The 19,768-nt window shown below is 43.4% G+C and overlaps 1 protein-coding gene across 2 annotated transcripts in view; it reads right to left on the reverse strand.

The window, feature by feature from the left end:
• ITPR1 (inositol 1,4,5-trisphosphate receptor type 1) overlaps positions 1–19,768 on the reverse strand; it is a 129,377-nt gene that overhangs the window by 71,773 nt on the left and 37,836 nt on the right. The window contains exons 18-20 of one of the 2 annotated variants that reach the window (XM_019536600.1): positions 18,782–18,829; positions 14,702–14,831; positions 13,115–13,305 (exon numbers count right to left, since the gene is read on the reverse strand). In XM_019536600.1, the coding sequence (XP_019392145.1) occupies positions 13,115–13,305; positions 14,702–14,831; positions 18,782–18,829 (369 nt within the window). Of the gene's footprint in view, positions 1–13,114; positions 13,308–14,700; positions 14,832–18,781; positions 18,830–19,768 lie in introns of both variants that reach the window. The other variant, XM_019536601.1, reaches the window with a different exon arrangement.

The raw sequence follows: 19,768 nt of genomic DNA on the forward strand, positions 1-19,768 counted from the left end.
GGCGGCGTGCAGCTCTCGTCATTAAGAACTGTCCTTTGATCATCAATGGCAGCTGTGGTGGAAAAGGATACATTTCCCAACAGCAAAGCTGGTGGATGAAGCCGACAGTAACCACAACCACTGCTTTGGGAGAAGAGAAGGCTAAGGGAGTAAACCCTGACAAAGTCTGGAGCGGAGCCCCTAAGGCAGTTAGGCAATTAATTCAGTCTTCTTTCTAGCAGCTCCTACAACCTTCCTGGCTCCACATAGTGTTGGTTCTACCTTTCCAGTGGATTAAATCGGCAAAGTCGAAAGGGTGACTCCAATGCTCGGGCAACTCTTGATCACTCAGAAACTGCCCAGACTCGTGTGTCCCAGAGAGGTTACTCCACCTTTGCCAACATGTTGAAACAAAAGGAGTTAAGTTATTGGTTACGAGCCATGGGTCGACTGGCATAGATCCAGGGGTCATCCTTGCACCTCTTTGGAAAACTACTGCCCACCTCAAGCTGGGCAGTTCCCAGCCAATAAAGGTATTTTCCTGCCAGTCTAATGCTTCAGTGGGTGCTTGGAGGTTAGAGAGTCAACTAGAAAGCAGACTGCTATCTGCACCACCAGCTACTACAAAAAAATGGAAGGAAAAAAACCCAACTTTCAATCCTAAAGACTGGAAGTTCGAAGGTGCAGAGTGACCCCAGGTATATCCGACAACCTCCAAGTCACTGTCGATGCACGCAAAGCTGCAGTCATTGATGCAGAACTGCTGAGACTGAACGTTGATACCGTCGCTCTACAACCGACCGACTACCAGGCACTGGCTGCCTAAAAGAAAAGAACTACACCTTTTTTGGTGTGGGAAACAGCCCAAAGAAAACAGACAGCGTGGTGTTGACTTTGCAGTACAAAATAAGCTGCTGTTTGCAAAAGAACCCCCAAGCAAAGGCTCCAGAAGATTAATGGCGCTTCAACTCACTGCTGCCTCTGGTCCCGTCAAACTCGTAGGTGCATATGCTTCAACTCTCACTGCTTCATCCAAATCAAAGGACTGAGACACTACGCTCACCGCAAAAGCAATCAATCATATTTCACCTAATAAAAAATCCTCCTGCTCAGAAACTTTAATGCAAGGGTTGTCACCGAGCATGCTGACTGGCCTCACTATTTGGGCACCATTGGTGTGGGCAAAAAAAAAGAGAGAAAAGAAAATGGACAATGTTTGCTTGAACTATGTTGACACAATGAGCTATGTATAACCAATTCTTTCTTCAACATGAAACCTCAACCAAGTATCTTGGCTCCACCCACAATTTGGACACTGGCATCAGTTTGACCCAATTATCACCTCCTCAAGAGACTTCTGTGATGTAACCATTACGCAATCCTATCAGAGTGCCGACTGTGATACTGGTCATTCACTGGTATGCATTAGTCAAACTGCATCCCAGGAAGTTGTACAAGATCAAGAAACTCTCCTTACTACAAATAAGCTGACAAAGCTGAAGAGACATCTCAATTCATTCAAACAAACAAACAAACAAACAAACAAACAAAAAAAACCCTCTCTCCGGGGCTCTATCATATGTCTTAAGTCATATAAATATTCCCGAGGAGAAAGGGGTTCAGCTCAAAGGAGCCACCCATCAAACTGTTTTGACTCCTGTGGTACCTTGCATCGCAGCTCAAATGACTGGTTTGACTGGTGTGACCCTAGCCATTAACTTGCAGGCTAGGATCTTGAGAGATCCAGCAAAAGGTCAAATGTACAGTGAGCCAGTGTGCAAATGATTATTGGCTACAACTGTGTGAAAGTAGCCAAAAAAGCTGCTGACCCAGGAGACATGCAAGCAACGCACAGGCGCATCAGGAGAGCTTTTGGGCCTGTTCCAAGGAAGACCATCCCATTACAATCCTCCACAGGTGAAGTCATCCATAACCACAATAAGCAGATGAATGGATGGGTTGACTACTAAGAACTCTACTCTTGTTAAAATGTGAGCTGTGACTTCCCTCTTGATGCACTTGAAACCCCTCAACCCTGGTAGCACTTGACCACGAACCATCTGTAGACAAAGTAGAAAAGACCATTGATCAGCTTGTTTATGGTAAAGCCCCAGGTGCAGGTGGCATACCCACTGAAATTATTAAGTACAGGAAATCTGTTCTCCCTCTTCCATCTGCACGAGCTAAATATATTTGTGTTGGAGAAAAGGTGCAGCTCCTCAAGAGACGAAGGATGCAAGCATAGTTGCTCTGTGCAAAAACAAAAGGTGATATGAGCAATTACAGTAACTATCGCAGTATATCCTTACTTTGTATTACCGGGAAGCTGTTCACCAAACTTGTCCAGCTAAGGCTGCAGACCCCCATGGACACAGAGTCTCCCCCAAGTCTCAGAGTTGTTTTAGATCCGGTAGAGCTATGGTGGATATGATAATTCTCCTCGAGACAGCTACAAGAAAAATGCCATGACCAAAGGACAACTCTGTACATAACATCTGTCAATCTCGGCAAAACTTTTGATCTCGTCAGCAGAGATGATTTGTTCTGAATCATGAAGATTGGCCGCTTCCTAAGCCCCTGAGCATCCAGTCCTTCCATGTCGGTATGCATGGAACGGTGCAGTTCGATGGGCACTTTTGGAAGAACTTGAAATCAAGAGTGGTGTCAAACAAAGCTGTGCCCTGGCTCGGATGGTTTTGGGGATTTTGTTCGCTGTCCTACTCAATTATGCATTCAGTGGCCATTAAGGAGTATACCTTCCAACTAGATCCAATGGGAAAAACTCTTTAACCTTCACAGTTTCATAGTAGTGAGGGTCAGGAGCAACAGATCATCTAGCCTGACCCCCTGCCACAGGCAGGAATGAATGCTGGGTTCAGAGGACCCCAGACAGGTGATCATCCAACCCCCTCTTGAATTTACCCAAGGTAGGCGCGAGGACCACTTCCCTGGGAAGCTGGTTCCAGGTTTTGGCCACCCTACTTGTAAAATATTGTCGTCTGATCTCTAACCTAAACCTATTCTCCATCAGCTTATTACCATTGTTCCTCATCACCCCATGTGGTGCTGGGGAGAAAAGGGCTCTACCTTTTTGCTGTTGATCTCCCCTGATGAGTTTGTAGGCAACCACTAGGTCCCCCCGCCCCCCCCATCAGCCTCCTCTTGCTGAGGCTGAACAGGTTCAGGTCCCTCAGTCTCTCCTCATAGGGCCTGTCCTGCTGCCCTCTCACCAAGCGGGTGGCCCTCCTCTGAACCCTCTCCAGGCTGGCCACATCCCTCTTGAAGTGCGGCACCCAGTACTGGACGCAGTACTCCAACTGCGGCCTGACCAAAGTCACAGAAGGGGGAGGATCACCTCTCTGGACTGGCTTGAGATGGATGCATGAGATGGATGCATGACAAGGTATGGCTGGCCTTGCTGGCTGCCGTCTGGCATTGGCGGCTCATGTTCATCTTGGAGTCAATAACGACTCCAAAATCCCGTTCTGCCTCTGTGCTTTCAAGAGGGGAACTCCCCAGCCTGTCTGTGTGCTGTGGGTTCCTTCTCCCAAGGTGCAGCACCCTGCATTTGTCTATGTTGAACCCCATCCTATTCTCGTCTGCCCACTTTTGTAGTCTGTCTAAAATCTAGTTGCAGCCTCTCTCGCCCTTCAGGTGTGTCCACCTCGCCCCACATCTTAGTGTCATCAGCAAACTTGGACAGCGTGCTTTCCACCCCCTCGTCCAAGTCGCCGATGAAGACGTTAAACAGTGCGGGCCTGAGGACCAAGCCCTGGGGTACCCCACTACTCACATCTCGCCAGGTTAAGTACAACCCATCCACCACTACTCTGTGGGGGCGCCCCATCAGCCAAGTTTTTACCCATCCAACTGTAGGCATCAATGCCACAGTCGCTTAATTTATTGATGAGGATGGGGTGAGAGACAGTGTCAAAGGCCACCTGAAAGTCTAGAAAGACTACGTCCACAGCGACACCATCATCCAAGGATTTAGTCACCTGGTCATACAAGGCAATCAGGTTGGTCAGGCAGGACCTGCCCTTGATGAACCCATGCTGATTGCCCCAAACAGGACCTCCCTTGCAGGCCCCCACAGATGCGCTCCTTGATGATTCTCTCCAAAATCTTCCCAAGCACCGAGGTGAGGCTTACAGGCCTATAGTTACCTGGGTCCTCCCTCCTCCCTTTCTTGAAAATTGGGACCACATTAGCCAGTTTCCAATCCCCCGGCACCCGGCCAAATGACCACGAATGCTCATATAGCTGGGCCAAGGGCTCCGCTATGACCCCCTGCCAGCTCCCTCAACAACCTTGCTTGGTCTCAAACTGAAAACAAAAACCCTGAAAAGTTCTTGGCCATGAAATGCTCTTTGCCGACAACACAGCAATCGTTAGTCATTCAGAAGGAGGACTGCAGAGTCTCATGGATCACCTTCCTCGTACTTGTGATTATTTTAGCTTGACCCTTAGCCTAAAGACGACGGTAGTCATGGGTCAACAAGTTGTCCACCCTCCTGAAGTTGGAATAAATGATGAAAGCCAGGAAGTGATTGGAAAAATCCCTTATTTGGGCTCCAGTGTCTCGCAAAAATCTTGGCTTGGAAGCCAAATTAACGCTCACGTTGGAAAGGCAAGCAACGGCATAGCTAAACTTCCAAAGAGTTTGGAAAAACAGTGTGCTCACTCTGTTGACAAAGACATCCATCTACAGTGCTTGCGTACTTAACGCTCTATTGTACGGCAGCAAAACGTGGACCCCCTATGCCACGGAAGAAAGAAAGTGTAACAGGTTTCATCTCTGGAGGTCTCTGCTATATCCTGGGCATAACATGGAGCAACAAAATCTCTAACTCTACTGTTCTGGTTTGGGCCAAGTTACCTGGTATGTTTGTGCTACTGAGACAGACACCTCCTTTGGTTAGGACATGCACTGTATGAGCAACGGCTGAATCCCCAAGGACATATTCTATGGTGAGCTCACCACTGGCAAATGTCAACATGGGTGGTCCAAACCATTTTGTTGATGTCTGCAAGAAAAACCTTTACGGAGCTGTGTGCATCGGTGGCCAATGCTGGGAATCAACTACTTCGGACTGCTCCGAGTAGAAAGCCACCATGAAGCAGGGCCTACATCACTTTGAGGTGGAGAGAGTCAACAATGAGCTAGAAGAGGCGTCAGAGGCAGGCAATACAAAACAGTATTTGGCATGCCAGTACAAGCTCAACTGAGTTTGTATATGCAACTTGCCAGAGGGTCTGCCTGTCATGCTTCAGGCTCCTCAGCCACTCAAGAATCTCTGTTGGTACCCTGTAACCTACAGGAGACCACGGGGATTTTTCTAGTTTGCTGAAGGGCACAATCCCCATGATCTTCTGAGACTGGTGGCTGCCAGTGAACGAATGAATGATTGATCTTGTATCAAAAAGTTACTAAATATGCAAGACGCACACCCTGTTCATTATTTTTGCCCATCCTATATGTGTAATGTATTTCCATGTGTGTGCATGCCTACATGCAAGCACACGCACGTGCGTGCACGCATATATAAAGTAATTGTTTTTCAAGACTGAAAGGACCAGAGATCATCAGGTTTTTCTTTTGGAGCAAAAGCTTAGGATCACTGCCTACCAGAGTCTGGTGCTCAATAGAGCGCTCTCACCATTACGTTCCCTTCGAGAAGCTGCTAAATTTTGGTCCACTGAAGTGTTTGCATCACCCAGATTTCACGTGCATACAACACTTCCAACTGAATGTTGAGCTGCTTTGTAAAAGCAGTTTTTACAAAAATTATAACATTACATATTTTAATTAAACTATGACAATGCTCCTAGTATAACAATTCAACATTATTCAGGATCAGCAGACAACCAGACACAAAGTACGGCACCAAAATAAGCAAGCCAGTCACCGTGTTAGTGACTACGGACCACAAGGTGTAGCACCTTCCTAGTTTGCTGAAGATGTGACAATGGTCCTGACCTTGGATTTCCATTTACGGCCTGAACGCTGATGGCTTTAGGGGTTGATATCAACTGCCTGGTGCAGACTGACACTCTAGGCCTCTAGACTCTGCAAGCTGTCCCATGTAGCTGTGTGGGTGAGACAGTGATACTATGAAGTACGCTAGAAAAAACCTGGAGGTAAACTGGAAGAAAAATTGGGTAGTTGGGTATTACCCAGTTACATGTTATTATTTTTGTAAGTTTGAACAAGTTGCAGAATTTTATATTATATGCAGTTAGCAGACAGTGGGGTAGGGAGCATCTAGGACTTCAGCATTTCAGGAATGATATGGAAAATAGCCGTTTTACTGACTGACTACTTTACTGTTGATTATTTCAGCAATGCCAACGTGCTTATAAATCCCACTTTTGTCATTAGGCTTGAAGGCAAACAACCCAGTAAGATGGGTGGTTCAGTTCTCACCTTTTGACAGTACTGCTTTTGGCTGTCTGCAAACTCAGGAATGGAAGCAGTTTCATATCTGGAAAAGACACTGCCAATCTGAAAGGTGTTAGGAGCACCCACCCTGCAAATGCTATTGACAGCTGGCACGGAGCTCGGACGGCTAGCTGTAGCTGTCCAAACAGAAGCCAGATAAAAATTCCAACTGAAGAGAGACAGCCGAGTCGGAGGGCACTGGTGTGGCAACACAGCAGAGCAGAACAGTGTGGCTTTCAGTCGATTTCCCATTGCTAGATAGAAGGGTTTTATGTAATGGAATAGCTGAAAGACATCAGGTGGTTTTTGCATGAAGCCTGCCAGATTTGGAGGTGAGCCCTCCAAGAACCAAAACTTTGAAGTGCTTTTTGTTCTTAGTACCGCGTGTGGCATAGTGGCACCCGCAAGCTCAGCAAATCTGCTCCCTTGCCATGGCCAGGGCCCCAGCTAAATGTTAAGAGCCCACTAAGGGAAAATAATAACGATGGGATTCCCCTGTGCAACAAACGAATGGGATTGAGATTTTGTTCTCATTTCTTTCCATGCATCACTTATGCAATGTTTACTGAACTCCAATCAGTCACCTTGAAAGACAACAGAGTGCAGAGAGGTCACGGAGCCCGCGATCTAGCTCGTCAGACCATTCGTATGGGCGCTGCCTACAAAGTAAAGAACCCAGCCTGACAGTCTCATGTCAGGGTGCTTTTGCAAGGCTGGCACCTAGAACTGACACCTTTTACTTGTGAGCAGAGCCGATATAATATGGAAATGAAGACGCAAATATGGAAAACCATGATGCCATTTCCACTGTCACTTTTCAGAGAACAAAATCTCACTTGCACTGTAAGCTCCAGACCTTGGCTCAGCATACCTTTTAGATTCCTGCTGATTCATTATCTTTTGCTTGCCTACAGTATCTCATTATCATTCTGCCTCTTGGAAACAGCATGAAGGCCTTAAGGTACAGGCTTCTCAAGGGTGCCCCTTTCAGCGAGCACATTCTTTTGGTCCCCCTACCCTATCACTCCCTTTCCCAAGCAGCTCCACATTACAGGAAGTGGGAAGAAAAGAAAGCAGACACACAGCATTACAAAGCAACTCCCTGGTCCTCTGAAAGCAAATCCTTACACACGGGGAAGGACTGATGCAGGTGCCCATGCAGGTACTCCTGCTTCTCATCTGAAAACAATTAAAACTATAGCTTGGTTCAGTTACTGGTCCTGGTTTCTAGGTCATTTTGACCAGACCCCATTTTTACTTACTAGGAGTGGTATTAGCTGAGAAAGAAGGTACTACCAAAAGTTAGGGGCTGTCACACTCTAGCAGGAGGAGCAGATCTATAAAAACAGACCCACTAGTGCTGTAAATGGTACAGCATCATGTCTTCCAGGGATATTAGCTGCATATTGCTCTGAAACAAAGCCATCCTCCTCGCTGTATTTTTTTTTCCTTATTAAAAACTATGGGTGGTAGAGAGCGATTAATGTCATGTGTGATCCAAACCAACTTTTAAGAAGATCCCTAATTAAACGAGCATACTGAAGTCTCCATGGAGAGGAACTTATGTAAGGGAGTTTACTCATCATTAACTTCCACAGACCTAAGAAACCTGAAACTCTCAGGAGGTGCAGTATATGGTGCATATAATTTTTATCTGGCAGATGAGAGACAAGTGTTATAGAAGAAGTCTTTAGCAATTTCCTCCCCTGTCATTCACTTGCTAAGTTTACTTTAACTGAAACAAATTCACGGTGTTGAAGTTGAAGAGCGAATGGGTAACTCTCTGATGTGCTCTGAAGGAGAGAGGACTCTAAATTAAGCATGCTTGTAAGCAGAGGGAGAAAAAGAAAAAAAAAAAAAGTCAAAGGAAAAATCCTGCAGAGAATGCCAAAGACAACACGCTGTAGAGACGGGTGCCATGCACAGGGCAGCAGCACGACAAAGGACGCGCGTGTTTGTTCTTTTACATAATAGTACTGAAGGTGATTTCTGAGAAGGCACCTATTTCTGTATTTCACAGGAGGCTGCATCACGTTTCTGAAAGCAGCAGTGGAGAAAGTCTACTCTGAGGTTTCCTTAAAGTAAATGAAGTATAATGGGAGAGGGGGTGAAGGCAGGAGGAGGCGGGGAAAGGGGGGTTATGCCATTTTTAGTTAGGTGGACAGTACGAATTTGTCCAGTTAAAATGTGTGTGGTCTTTGGCCTTTTGGGACCCTTTGATTTGACCTCTTCTCTGTTTTTCTTATAAATCCTGATGAGCTTTCTCTTTGCATATCTGAGCCCTTCCCGGATAGAAACAATGAGCTATTTCAAGGCTAATTAGGAGTGCCCTCAAAATTTCCATAAGCATTTCAACTCCTAAGGAAACTCAGGATAAACAGAGGCAATTCTAGAAATCAGAATTAGTTTAGTTTGGCTAAAAAGGTGCTGTCCCATTCAGTTAGCCATATGGAAACTCCTGTCTAGGAAAGAGAGGCATTCCCATTGTTTAAACGATCTAACTAAAGCTCACCCACATGCCTCTCACCATTATAAAACATCCAGCAATACCAAGTGGAGTGTGCTCACATGCCTAACAAATAGGTGTTGCCATTTCAATCTCTTTCCAACAAAGATATCTGTTCTTCCATTAATGCCTAAGGGAGTTACCCGGGAACTCCCATTATTAACCCCAACAGAATCATCACATGCAAAGCCCTGTGTGTGTCAGTGGAAAAACTGCCCGACTGCAGGCTGCATGCATTTCCCATGTGAAATGGGGAGCTGAGAAAATGCCACACAAGGACATCACATTTCTGGCTTTGCTGCCAAGAAATCCCTTTTACGTAACCAGCCAACATCCCAACAGCTTTTCCCTAGCCTTGAAGGGCTCTTGACAGAAGCAGTAAACACATGCAGACACGGCATAAAATGAGCTTGTTCAGAATACCAGCTGGTCTCAACTGCTTGCAGTAATGCATGTATATTTGCCATGAAATTCAGATGAACATTTCAGGTTAGAAGTGGAAAGCTGATCTTGCCAGGTTGAGCTCCAGCATTGGGAGTTGTGTGTACTGCTAGCACCATCAGTGCTGCAGTTCAGCTCCTTACAAGTGCAGAAGCAGCTCATTCCACACGCACAGCCCTTACTGTGGATTTACTGAAGTAGTCACTAATTTGCAACTCCTCAGGAAGTGAATAAAAAGCAGAAGACGACAGAGACAGACCACAGAAAGTATTCTGTTCATTTTGACTAGCTGAGTTTTCGTTATAGGCAAGTAAGAAGTTTTGTGGTACGTTTTAGAAAAATAATTAAGTCTTAGTAATAGGAGACATCAGCGTTCTGCACTCTGCTATTAAATCTTTCCTGCTCTATAGTGAGAAACTGCTGTGGAAACATGTGAATTGAAAGCAGAGTGAATGAGTGACTACAAACTGCAGTGGTCTGCAGGGGAAATGTTTCTCCCAGGACATCACCGAGCCTTTCTGTATTTTTCTGGCCAAGCAGATACAGCACCTTCAGAAAACAGGGAAGGAAAAACAATGGTATATTGAACTGATGTCTCATCTTGGTGTGGTTAATTTAGGCATAATTTTGTAATTACTTTGGGAGAAGGAGAGACAAAGCCACAATTTTAATGCATAATAAACCTCCCAAGTCATTTTGAGGTGTAAATGCCAAGCCAGCTGTTCTCCCAGAAGTTAAGGTTTGTGGTTAGCATTTTTCTGCATTAACATTTTAATTATTTGGCTTTTATGACTCCAGCCACGCTGAAAGAATAGTTTGCTGAAGAGGAGTAGTCTTTCTCCATAGTGCAACAAGTCCTGGAGGACCCAGTCACAGGGTCCCTACTGTATTTCGCCTTGTACAAGGAAAACTGTATATTCCAGGGAGCCCACAGTCCAGCATTATGACAAGAAACACCAGGTGGATAAAAGCTAATGAGGGAGGATGGGCTGAGGAATATCTTCATACATTAACAATACCTGTCACTTAAGCAGTCTACCAACTGGACTGTTTGAATCCTCAGCAAGCAATACATCCGTGGCACACCTGTTTCATGGGGTACTTTCTGCATAGTCCCATCTACGGTATGCATGCCTCATCTCCTGGGTGTCTGCAACACCGTGATCCTTGGTGTCCTTCTGCATTTTGAATCAATTCATCTGAAAGAAACCTTCCCCAACCAGCACCATACCTAGACTCCCAGTGGTCCTGGACAAACTTTTAGTATCAGGCCCCCTTTGCCAAAGCTAAAAATAACCATCACCATTTTTGGGCCCCCTTTCTGTCTGGACCCTGGGCAGCTGCCTGGTTCACCCATGCCTGTGTCTCGTCCTGCCCCCAACTCTTTCAAGAAGGAAGTACTTTTCTACCATTTTGTTAGTAAGTTTATTTCCACACCACACCCCACCCCCGCCATAACTGTTGGCTGCACAGATAAATTTTCCTACCTGGGGACACTCACCAGGCAGCAATCCCTAAGTGCGAGAGGGTGGAAAATGCTGTTTTGGTTTGCCAGAAATAGCATCTTAAAAAGGCTAGAACACAGCCAAAGTCAGCAAGGTTATAACATGTGGATGCGAAAGCGCAATATTTACTAGAACCACCCCATGCCAACAGCTTGGTCCCGAACAAGTAATTATTTTACAGATTCTCACCTAGCAGCAAATTTACATCATCAAGTGGAAATGAAATGGTGCGTCTTTTGGGTTAAGAGAGAGAGAGAGTCTCTGGCAACAGGCATGAACATTTTCCTGTTTGTTTTGACTAGATGACCCAAAGGATTTGTTTCCAGCTTCAACTCTAAATCTACATATACCAAGGAAGCCACCGTATGCACACTATTTATTTTAAAGTTTCCAAATAAGCGAAGGAATGAGTTTATCATACTGGATTGGTAAAGGATTTGATTTTCCTACCAACATGATGAGGTGGGAAGTTACATCAGGATGCGGGCCACTGCTAGGAAGACGAAAGCCCCAGGTTTTTAATACTTGAAAAAGAGGAACCTTTAACAGCAATAACAACTTGGATGGATTTATTATTAACATGTAAGGTGATCTGGGGCTCTTCTTGCTTCATTCACTCCTTTGTCTCAAAGCAAGTTGGACAGATCATGGAAGAGCACTCTATGCTCTCTCACCTCCCAAAGTAAATACTAAATGTGGGGCTTGGGAAGAGAAAAAGGACAGCAGAAGCCAACCTCCCTTCTAGCTTACTGCAAAAGTTTGCCATGTATGAAAGGGGGGGGACACTACTGAGAGTGGAGCTGTAGAGAGCAATTAAAGCAGTTTGGTATCTCAGTGTTGTGCCATCACGTTTCGTTTAACGACACTGACCAGTGTTATGTAACACCACAAAGCAGCATTTAGCACAACTGACCATGGTTTTGGGACCGAATTCAGGGATGATTTTAACTAACTAGTCCGTCAAACTAGTACACGGCACTAAAGGCTCCTTCTAAGCACCCAGGAAGCCATGTCCTTCTAAGTCCTTATTCTATTTTCTGTCAACCAAACCATGTTCATCACTTGCATTTCTTTTCTTAAATTTTGGAAGCAACCCTTGGAGAACTCACTGTTTTTCAGGGAAGCCGCAGCTCAGCCATAGCATCTGCTCACAAGGCAAATCCTGATGACAAAAAACTGCATTCTACAGAAGTTTGTGGCTTTTAGCAAAGTTTAATACTCCCCCCTAACAAAAGACTCTGAGCTAATGTCATACTTCATATAATTCTACTAATTGCACACAAGTTACGCTACGTTTGAATTTATAAATATGAGAAACTCACTCATTTACTTAATTTGGGGGGGGGGGTGTTGTTTGTTTGGGGGCGGTTGGTTTTTTTTGGTTTTTTTGTTGTTGTTGGTTTGGTTTTTTTTTTTGTTTTTTTTACAGTTGTGTCCATTACATTAGATTTTGCAAGTACGTTTACTTTTCCAAAAGGGGGGGAAAAAACCCCCAACAACTAGGAAGAAATATTTAAGTAACTTTGACTGCATTACCCACATAGCTATACAGAAAAGGCAATAAATATGCTACAAGAACCTATGTTCATGTATTTACCCACAAAAGTTTGGTTTTGCATGTGGAAGAAGAGAAGTCTGCTTCTGAAATGTGAACCACCCTTTTATCGTGTGCACATATCTGCACATAAACCCCAGATTTGTCTGTGCTAAGCGATTAGGCCTTCATCTTTCAGAGAAGCCAAGCCAAACAAAACCACGTAAATCAATGAAAAGGAAGAGCAGCAGGGAGTTAGCTATAATGGATAAATCACAATGTAAAGTGTCTCCTGATTTCAGACCTAGGCTTCTACAGATTTTTACACTTGCTCCACTTGGTTAAGGCAAGCAGTCCGAGTAATTTAAGAAGCAACGTTATTTAGCCAGGCATTCCCCTACTTGTCTTGGTAACAACCTGAAACACTTCATTTCTACGGTAAGTAAAGTTTTAGACGTTAGTCATTCCTAGATACGTTGATGCAAGAGTGCCTTGATTAAACAAACAAAACCAAAAATACCTAAATTTTGAATACTATCATACTTGGTAAGCATACTTGCATCACAGCAAACACTGAAACTTCCCTCCACTTCTGGTCTCAAATCCTTTACTCAACTCAAAACAGTGACATTGTTTGGTTTCAAAAAGAAAGCATTAAAAACAACTTGTGTTTTTATCTCTCAGCTTGATGTTATTCATTTCCCTACCTGTATCGTTGTATTACCGCCTTCCAGAAGGGCAATGGCTAGGAGAATGCTCTCATGAAATACTCTGTCACTGGTGGCATTCATGATGAGATCTATGACTAAGTTGGATGCCCCTTCCTTGTCCAGATGACACTGGACATCTGCCAAACTCATTTCACCTCGATTCATTGAGCTGGAAACAGAACTTCCCCCTAAAAAAGTGATGTAAAAAAAAAAAAAAAAAAAAAAAATCACAGTCAATCAATCAGTTTAAGATTCAAAAATGTATCTTCATTCTCTCAGAAGATGGAATTAAATGCTTCAGCAAAACAGAAGCAACAAATCTGAACAAATCTCAAATGTATTCACATTTCATATGCAGCAACAATGCGTTTCAAGTGAGAGTTCAAGTTCTGCCCCAAGTCACAGGTCAGACAGAATAAGAAATCTGAGTTTTAACCATCAGTTTGACTGAGTCTGAAGGGAAAATGGTGCCATGGAGGAAATGCTTGATACAGCCTAAACCATTTGGAAGCAGACTTTTGTAGCGACTTGAAAATGCAGAGGATGGAGGTGTTAGAGTCCCGAAAGTGTCAGTAGGGAATGATCTTACCCATGGAAAGTACAAGATGAGCGTGGAACTAAAAACAAAGCAGGTACATGAAAGGTTAAATAGTTTAACACTTGCTACATTGTGCACCTGAAGCCCAGGGAATTAGAAGGGGGTGAGCTAATTATTAGAAGAGCAAGATAAAATGTTAGGTGCCATACACGGGCAGGTCAAAGTATATCAGTTTCACAAAGAAAAGAATTGGTTCTATAGGGATTTAATAGAGACAGTGGCATTTTATTTATTTTAAAAAGGCAAAAAAAACCCCCACCCAATCCCTGAATCCATTTGAAAAATGTCTTCCCTGATATTAATGGAATTTTAAGCAACAGGTCCCAAACTAAAAGCATTTAAAGGGGTACTATAGAGAACCATGACAGAGGTGATGGAAACTATACTAAACAATAATGAGATTGAAAGATAGTTCCCCATAAGCAAGTTTTCCATTACTCATGAAAATATGAAAATGAGTTTGTGAGGCTAAGGAAACTCATGCAAGGCAAAAAAAAAAATCACCCAGATACGGAAAAAAAAAAAAAAAAAAAAAACTGTGGACAATACAAAAAAAAGTTACGCCTGCCGTAACCCAAAGCCAACTTGAGCTCATCAAGTGTAAAACTGTTCCATCAACAGCAGCATTCATTTTTGCTGACTAAGTATAGCCCAGATGGATAAAAACAGTTTAAATTAATAAAGGCAGGCAGTCTGCTTATCTATACACTTCAAAAATCAAGCCAACTGAGGGGAGTTCAAAAGTCTCAAGAAAGCAACACCAACTAAAAGCACGTTAGGACACATCTTCAATCCCATTGTTCAGCGATGGGAGTATACCCTTCTTCCCCACAAAGTTCACAGAAAAGCACTGTGGGAAGTCTCCAGAAAGGCAATAGCTGCCTCACCTGTAAAACATTCAATTTCTTATGGAGAAACAGGCATATACAATATGGCAGGCTTGAGTCATAAAAATCACTGATTAGCAGATGGCATAGCATACCTACCTCCTCCAGCTTTGCTAGTGCCTCCAGCAGATAACGGGCCATTGCCAAAGCTCGTAAGGCTCTCTCTCCTTCCTGCAGGTCTAACATTGCCATAGTAACGGTTGACCAAAAGTTGCCTGAGTGCCTCTCCCTTAATTCAAAGAGGATAATGAAGAAGTCACAATTTGAATTTTACGAATAAGTGGAACTAATGTCTTAATGGAAATGGGAGGGCTCTCATCACGAGTGCAGGTTTATCAGGAGAGGGGGAACCAAAAGGCCAAAAGGTTCAGAAACAAAATAAACTTCACACCCTAAGAGACCGGAACAGCAGCCTGGACATTGATCCCCCCCTCCCCCAGTCCTGAATGAGCTTGTGGATACACCCAATACCAGCAACAGCTGAAATCCCGATGTCGTGCTAAAGCTCACTAGCTGCCGTATGCAGATTTTATTTTTAAAGGAGCGATTTTACTGGAATCCACGAGACAAGCCAGGGATCAGCTTCAAAAAAAAACAAAAACAAAAAAAAAGCCACGCGCACAAAGGTGGCATTTATAGGACCTCAAAACATCCTGAAAAGTGGGAAGCGATGACAAGACAGAAGGGGGTGCCGAGAGAAAAATAAGAACCATGTTTAAAAGCATCATCTGAGATAATCCACCTTTGCTTTGCAAATCTTCCTCCACTTGACAAATACTAGTTGACAGGGGTGGGGTAGAAAACTTCTGAATTAATTTGGAGAAAAGAACCATTTGGCATGCTCCTAGCTCCATTAACGTTTCCAACTTTCCAGATATTTAGTCACCCAAGAGCACGTTTTTTTCTGTTGCAAACCGACTGGGTATTTTGGCTAGGTAACACAGGAGAGCTCCTACATGTGGCTGGGCGGCAGTCCTCAGATGACCCTCAGTCTCTTAACTGGACTCGTATCCAGAAGGCCCACAGCAACATTTTAATGCAAGTAAGTACAAGCAGTGCTGCCCAGGAAAACCCAAGAGAGCCTCAGACCATGACCCACAGCACGTGGGTCTAAGACTGGTCCCAGCAGAGTCGACTGAGCGACTACCACCGACAGATGGACGCTATGCTTGCAAACTGCATAGCTATTTTGATCATGCTAAAGCTGGCACCGTGTTAGCACGGGACTGGTATAAAAACACAACTGGCCTTTGAGCCGAGCGAACATGGTATTTATATATAGCCACACATGGAGAGTGACCAGTAACTGTCAAGTTATTGGGGGGGGGACCTTAAGTGCTTTCCTAACAGGAGTATACTGCAGTTCAAGTGCTGGGCTCCTTGAGTAAGATCTAAAGTGACTTAAGAGTCAAAAAAACAAACCAAAAAACAAAAACCCCATGCTGGGAAATGGCAAAGTAACCCAAAGAGCAGTCACTTCAACTGCCAAAGTGCATCCAGCACGCCAATTTACAGTTACATTATTATTAGGCAGATGTTTGCCAGATACATTCAAAACCACCACTTACAGTGCAGCTTTACGCTACCCAGCATTTGCGTGCAGCCTTTCAAAACTTTATATTTTAATTCGCATGTGAATTCACCCGATAGATAGAGCTCAGTGCTGCCGCAGCTGGACTGCTTCTGGTACCTGATCTAGCGAGAGTAACTCCCCCCTACCCTGCAAGTCTCCAGTAGAGATTTACCTACAGTACAAGACAAGACAACAAGTCATTTGTGCCCCAGATCGAGAATCCTCTAAAACTGCAGTACCTTCATCCTAGGGGAAAAGCAACCATCCTGGGATACTGCTCCTGTTTAAAAGGTGCTTGCTAGGATCCACATTTTGTTCTTTAAGATGAAACGTTCAAAACAAGCTTCATTTAAAAAAAGGGTTTGCAAGAGGCTGCTTCCAAAAATTATAAACAGAAGAATACCAGGAACGCTTCCCCCTGAAGTGAGCAATGGCTCAAGGAAGCGTATGCACCTCCGATTTAATTAGTTTATAAAGGAGCACCTCTACCTTGCCTTCCTTCAAGCAACTTGCTTCGTAGATGTCATAGCCATTAGGGCTGGAAGGGACCTCGGGAGATCGAGTCCAGCCCCCTGCCCAAAGGGCAGGAAGTCAGCTGGGGTCATAGGATCCCAGCAAGATAAGCATCCAATTTACTCTTGAAGGTGTTCAACCATGGCAGGCTGTTCCAGACCTTGGGGGCTCGGACAGTAAAGAAATTCTTCCTTATGTCCAGCCTGAAATGGTCTTGCAGGAGTTTGTGACCGTTCCACCTCGTCATCCCTTGGGGCGCTCTGGTGAACAAACGCTGCTTATTGTGGACATGATGCTACAGGATGATCAGTACCTCCAACATGCCGGTATTTCCTACCATGGCAAAAATACAGGCGAGGCAGGAGCCTACTTCAACAGCCTAAGCTAATTAACATCCCATGGGAGCTACTTTAACTGACAATTACATGATGCAGCTTTAGTACATGCTGAAGAGATTTACACCATTCTTGCTGCTTGCAGTGTTGCAGGCGGTAAAGGATACCTGGCAGAACAAGGTTAAGTGAGACAAAACTCAAGCTATACCACTGTTTGACATACGTACTGATTAGAAGGGAAACTTGACATTTATGCATCCTTTATGCCAAAATTAAGTTACAATGGGTTCTCACATTACCATTCTCTTCTGTAAAATTAACTAATCAGTTGTCATAGCAACTGCCATTTAAAATGATAATTTTTACTACTACTGAAGATCAACACATATCCACTACTGAAAAGCATCATTCAAAACTACCTCCTTCCCACCTGTTTTTTTTTTGGTTTTGGTTTTAAATCATTATTACTACAGTTATTCTGCATTTATTTCTAGCCGGCTTGGGGAAAAAGACAACTCTAGCTTAGTGGTCAAGATACTCTGGATAAGAAGGACGCTTATACGGAATTTCTAGATGAGGCTGTTGGGGTAGACCCAGAGCCACCATTTCCTTGCTACAGCAGCATGCCAAAAGTAGCAATTCTTGTAGAAAAGTATGATAGCACGAGAAAAGTGGATGGGAACACATGTCAGTAATTGTATTTTCTTTTCAGAGAGCACGTTCAGAGTTGGAAATGCTTGGCAATCCATTTTTCAATACCATTTGGAGCTCCACTTGAAAAAATAACACTGAAGGGAAACTTCCTTCACAAAGTTATTCAAAAGCAACCAATTAGCTTAAAATTATATGAGAACGTGATCAGAAGAACAGAGATAAAAAAAAAAAAAGCAATGTTTTTCAAATGCTATCGTTAATTCAGATGCAACACTTGGCTTCAGAGCACTTCCTTAACCATAATGTTATTATTATACACCACTTTGAATCTTACAGTATGCAAACAAATATCAGATGTTTGGCTGCATTAAAAAAAAATATGAAACATTATATAAAGAAAAACTCGACAGCATTAATTCAGTCTGGTTGGATTTACGTCCAGATAAGCTATCAATATGCAGTCAATAAAACAGAAGATGCCCAACATCAATGAATTACACATTGGTAAGTATTTTCTATTGAAAAATAACCTCTGTCATCAGTATTAAGCTGTGCAAACCTGTAAAGCAGGTATAATATTTAAAAAAATAATAATAATAATCCCAAAAAACCTCCCAACAATCACAACAGCAGCAGAAATAGACCACCTCCACAATGAGACAGTGTGCACTAGCACCACTGTTCTGAAGACTGGTTGGTTATAAAGCAAAGAGGTACTTCTTGGCCAGGCCAATACACTCTGTAGACCTGATCACCTTGGATTTTACCATGCCATGTTCGTTTTTGAAGCTACTCCCAAGTTGTAAAAAAAAAAAACACACCTGAAAAGAGGACCAGGCCTTTCACTTCCAAAGTGACCTAGGGAATATAGTCAAAGTCTGCTTCATTTGACTTAATGGAAGCTTCTTAAATGGAAAGTACTTTAGAAGTGTAATGAGTAGAAATGCACGGTTTTCGAAAGCCATTAGCAATGAGCTCTCCTTTCAAAGAAAAGAAAAGTAGCAGCTCACAAGAACTCTGCAGCTGTTTATTGCTTTTTAATAAACACAAAAGCTGGAAGCGTAATGGTAATTAGCACCAAATATACTGGACTGGTATACATACCCTTTTGTGATCTTCCAGTTGCCTCTGTGGTAGACTTTGATCAAGCTCCTGCTGAGCATGCAGAAATTCTGTTTTAAAGCATGGCACTAAAGACATACTAATCTCCTCAATGAACTAGAACTAGCTAGCAGAAAAATTAGGGGAAGGAATAGCCAAGACAAATGGGGAGGGAAAACAGATCAACTGACCAGCTATCTAAACAGAAGGCTTTAGAGCTTATTTCATTCAGACAGTACTTAACTCGTCCCCCTTGGACACACCAAATGACATAACATTACAAGCAAATACTAAAAGTTTCCATGTGGTTTGTATCACAGAATACACAACAGAAAGATCATGTCAGATTCAAACATGCACTGCGTCCATGCATTATATGCACACACACACACAAATACTTCTGGAGCAAGTGGAGTTAACTTTGATACATCTCCCTCTGGTCAGTAGAGTTCTTGAGGATGTGGAAGATGTGTGGTACAAAAACCCAACAGGAGTTTTGTCACCCCTGCAATTCTGTTTTAGGACTTCAAAAAGTTTATTTGTCTGCTCTGAATAAACCCTGGAAAAGGTCTAATTTTGCAAGCCAAAAACTGTCACTCTCAAAAGGAACCAGATTTCCAGCAACTTGCTGCAGATTAGAACTTCACTTCAAATCAAATCAGAAGCATCTCATACAGCTGATGACTTACAAAGCTTTTTCATCACTTGTGTTGCTTTTTCAGGGATGGAGGCTAAGTGTAAAAGCCACTTCTCCCACATCTCACATGAAGTCATTCTGTGACCATTAAGCACCTTGCTGTGCATTTAAATAGTGCTTCACAAAAATAAGATCAAGTTCTAAAGAACTGTAAACTCCCCCCACCTCTTTTATTCACTTACAATAACTATATAATACTGTTTTAACCATATGAAGTTTTTGCTTATCCTGGGCAATTTAAACCAAGCTAGTTTTAAACTTCAAAGGGGTTTTAATGAAGGATTGGACTGACA

This window comes from Crocodylus porosus, unplaced genomic scaffold (genome assembly GCF_001723895.1).
Source record: "Crocodylus porosus isolate Cpor-Errol unplaced genomic scaffold, CroPor_comp1, whole genome shotgun sequence".
In the NCBI taxonomy this organism is placed as follows: Eukaryota; Metazoa; Chordata; order Crocodylia; family Crocodylidae; genus Crocodylus; species Crocodylus porosus.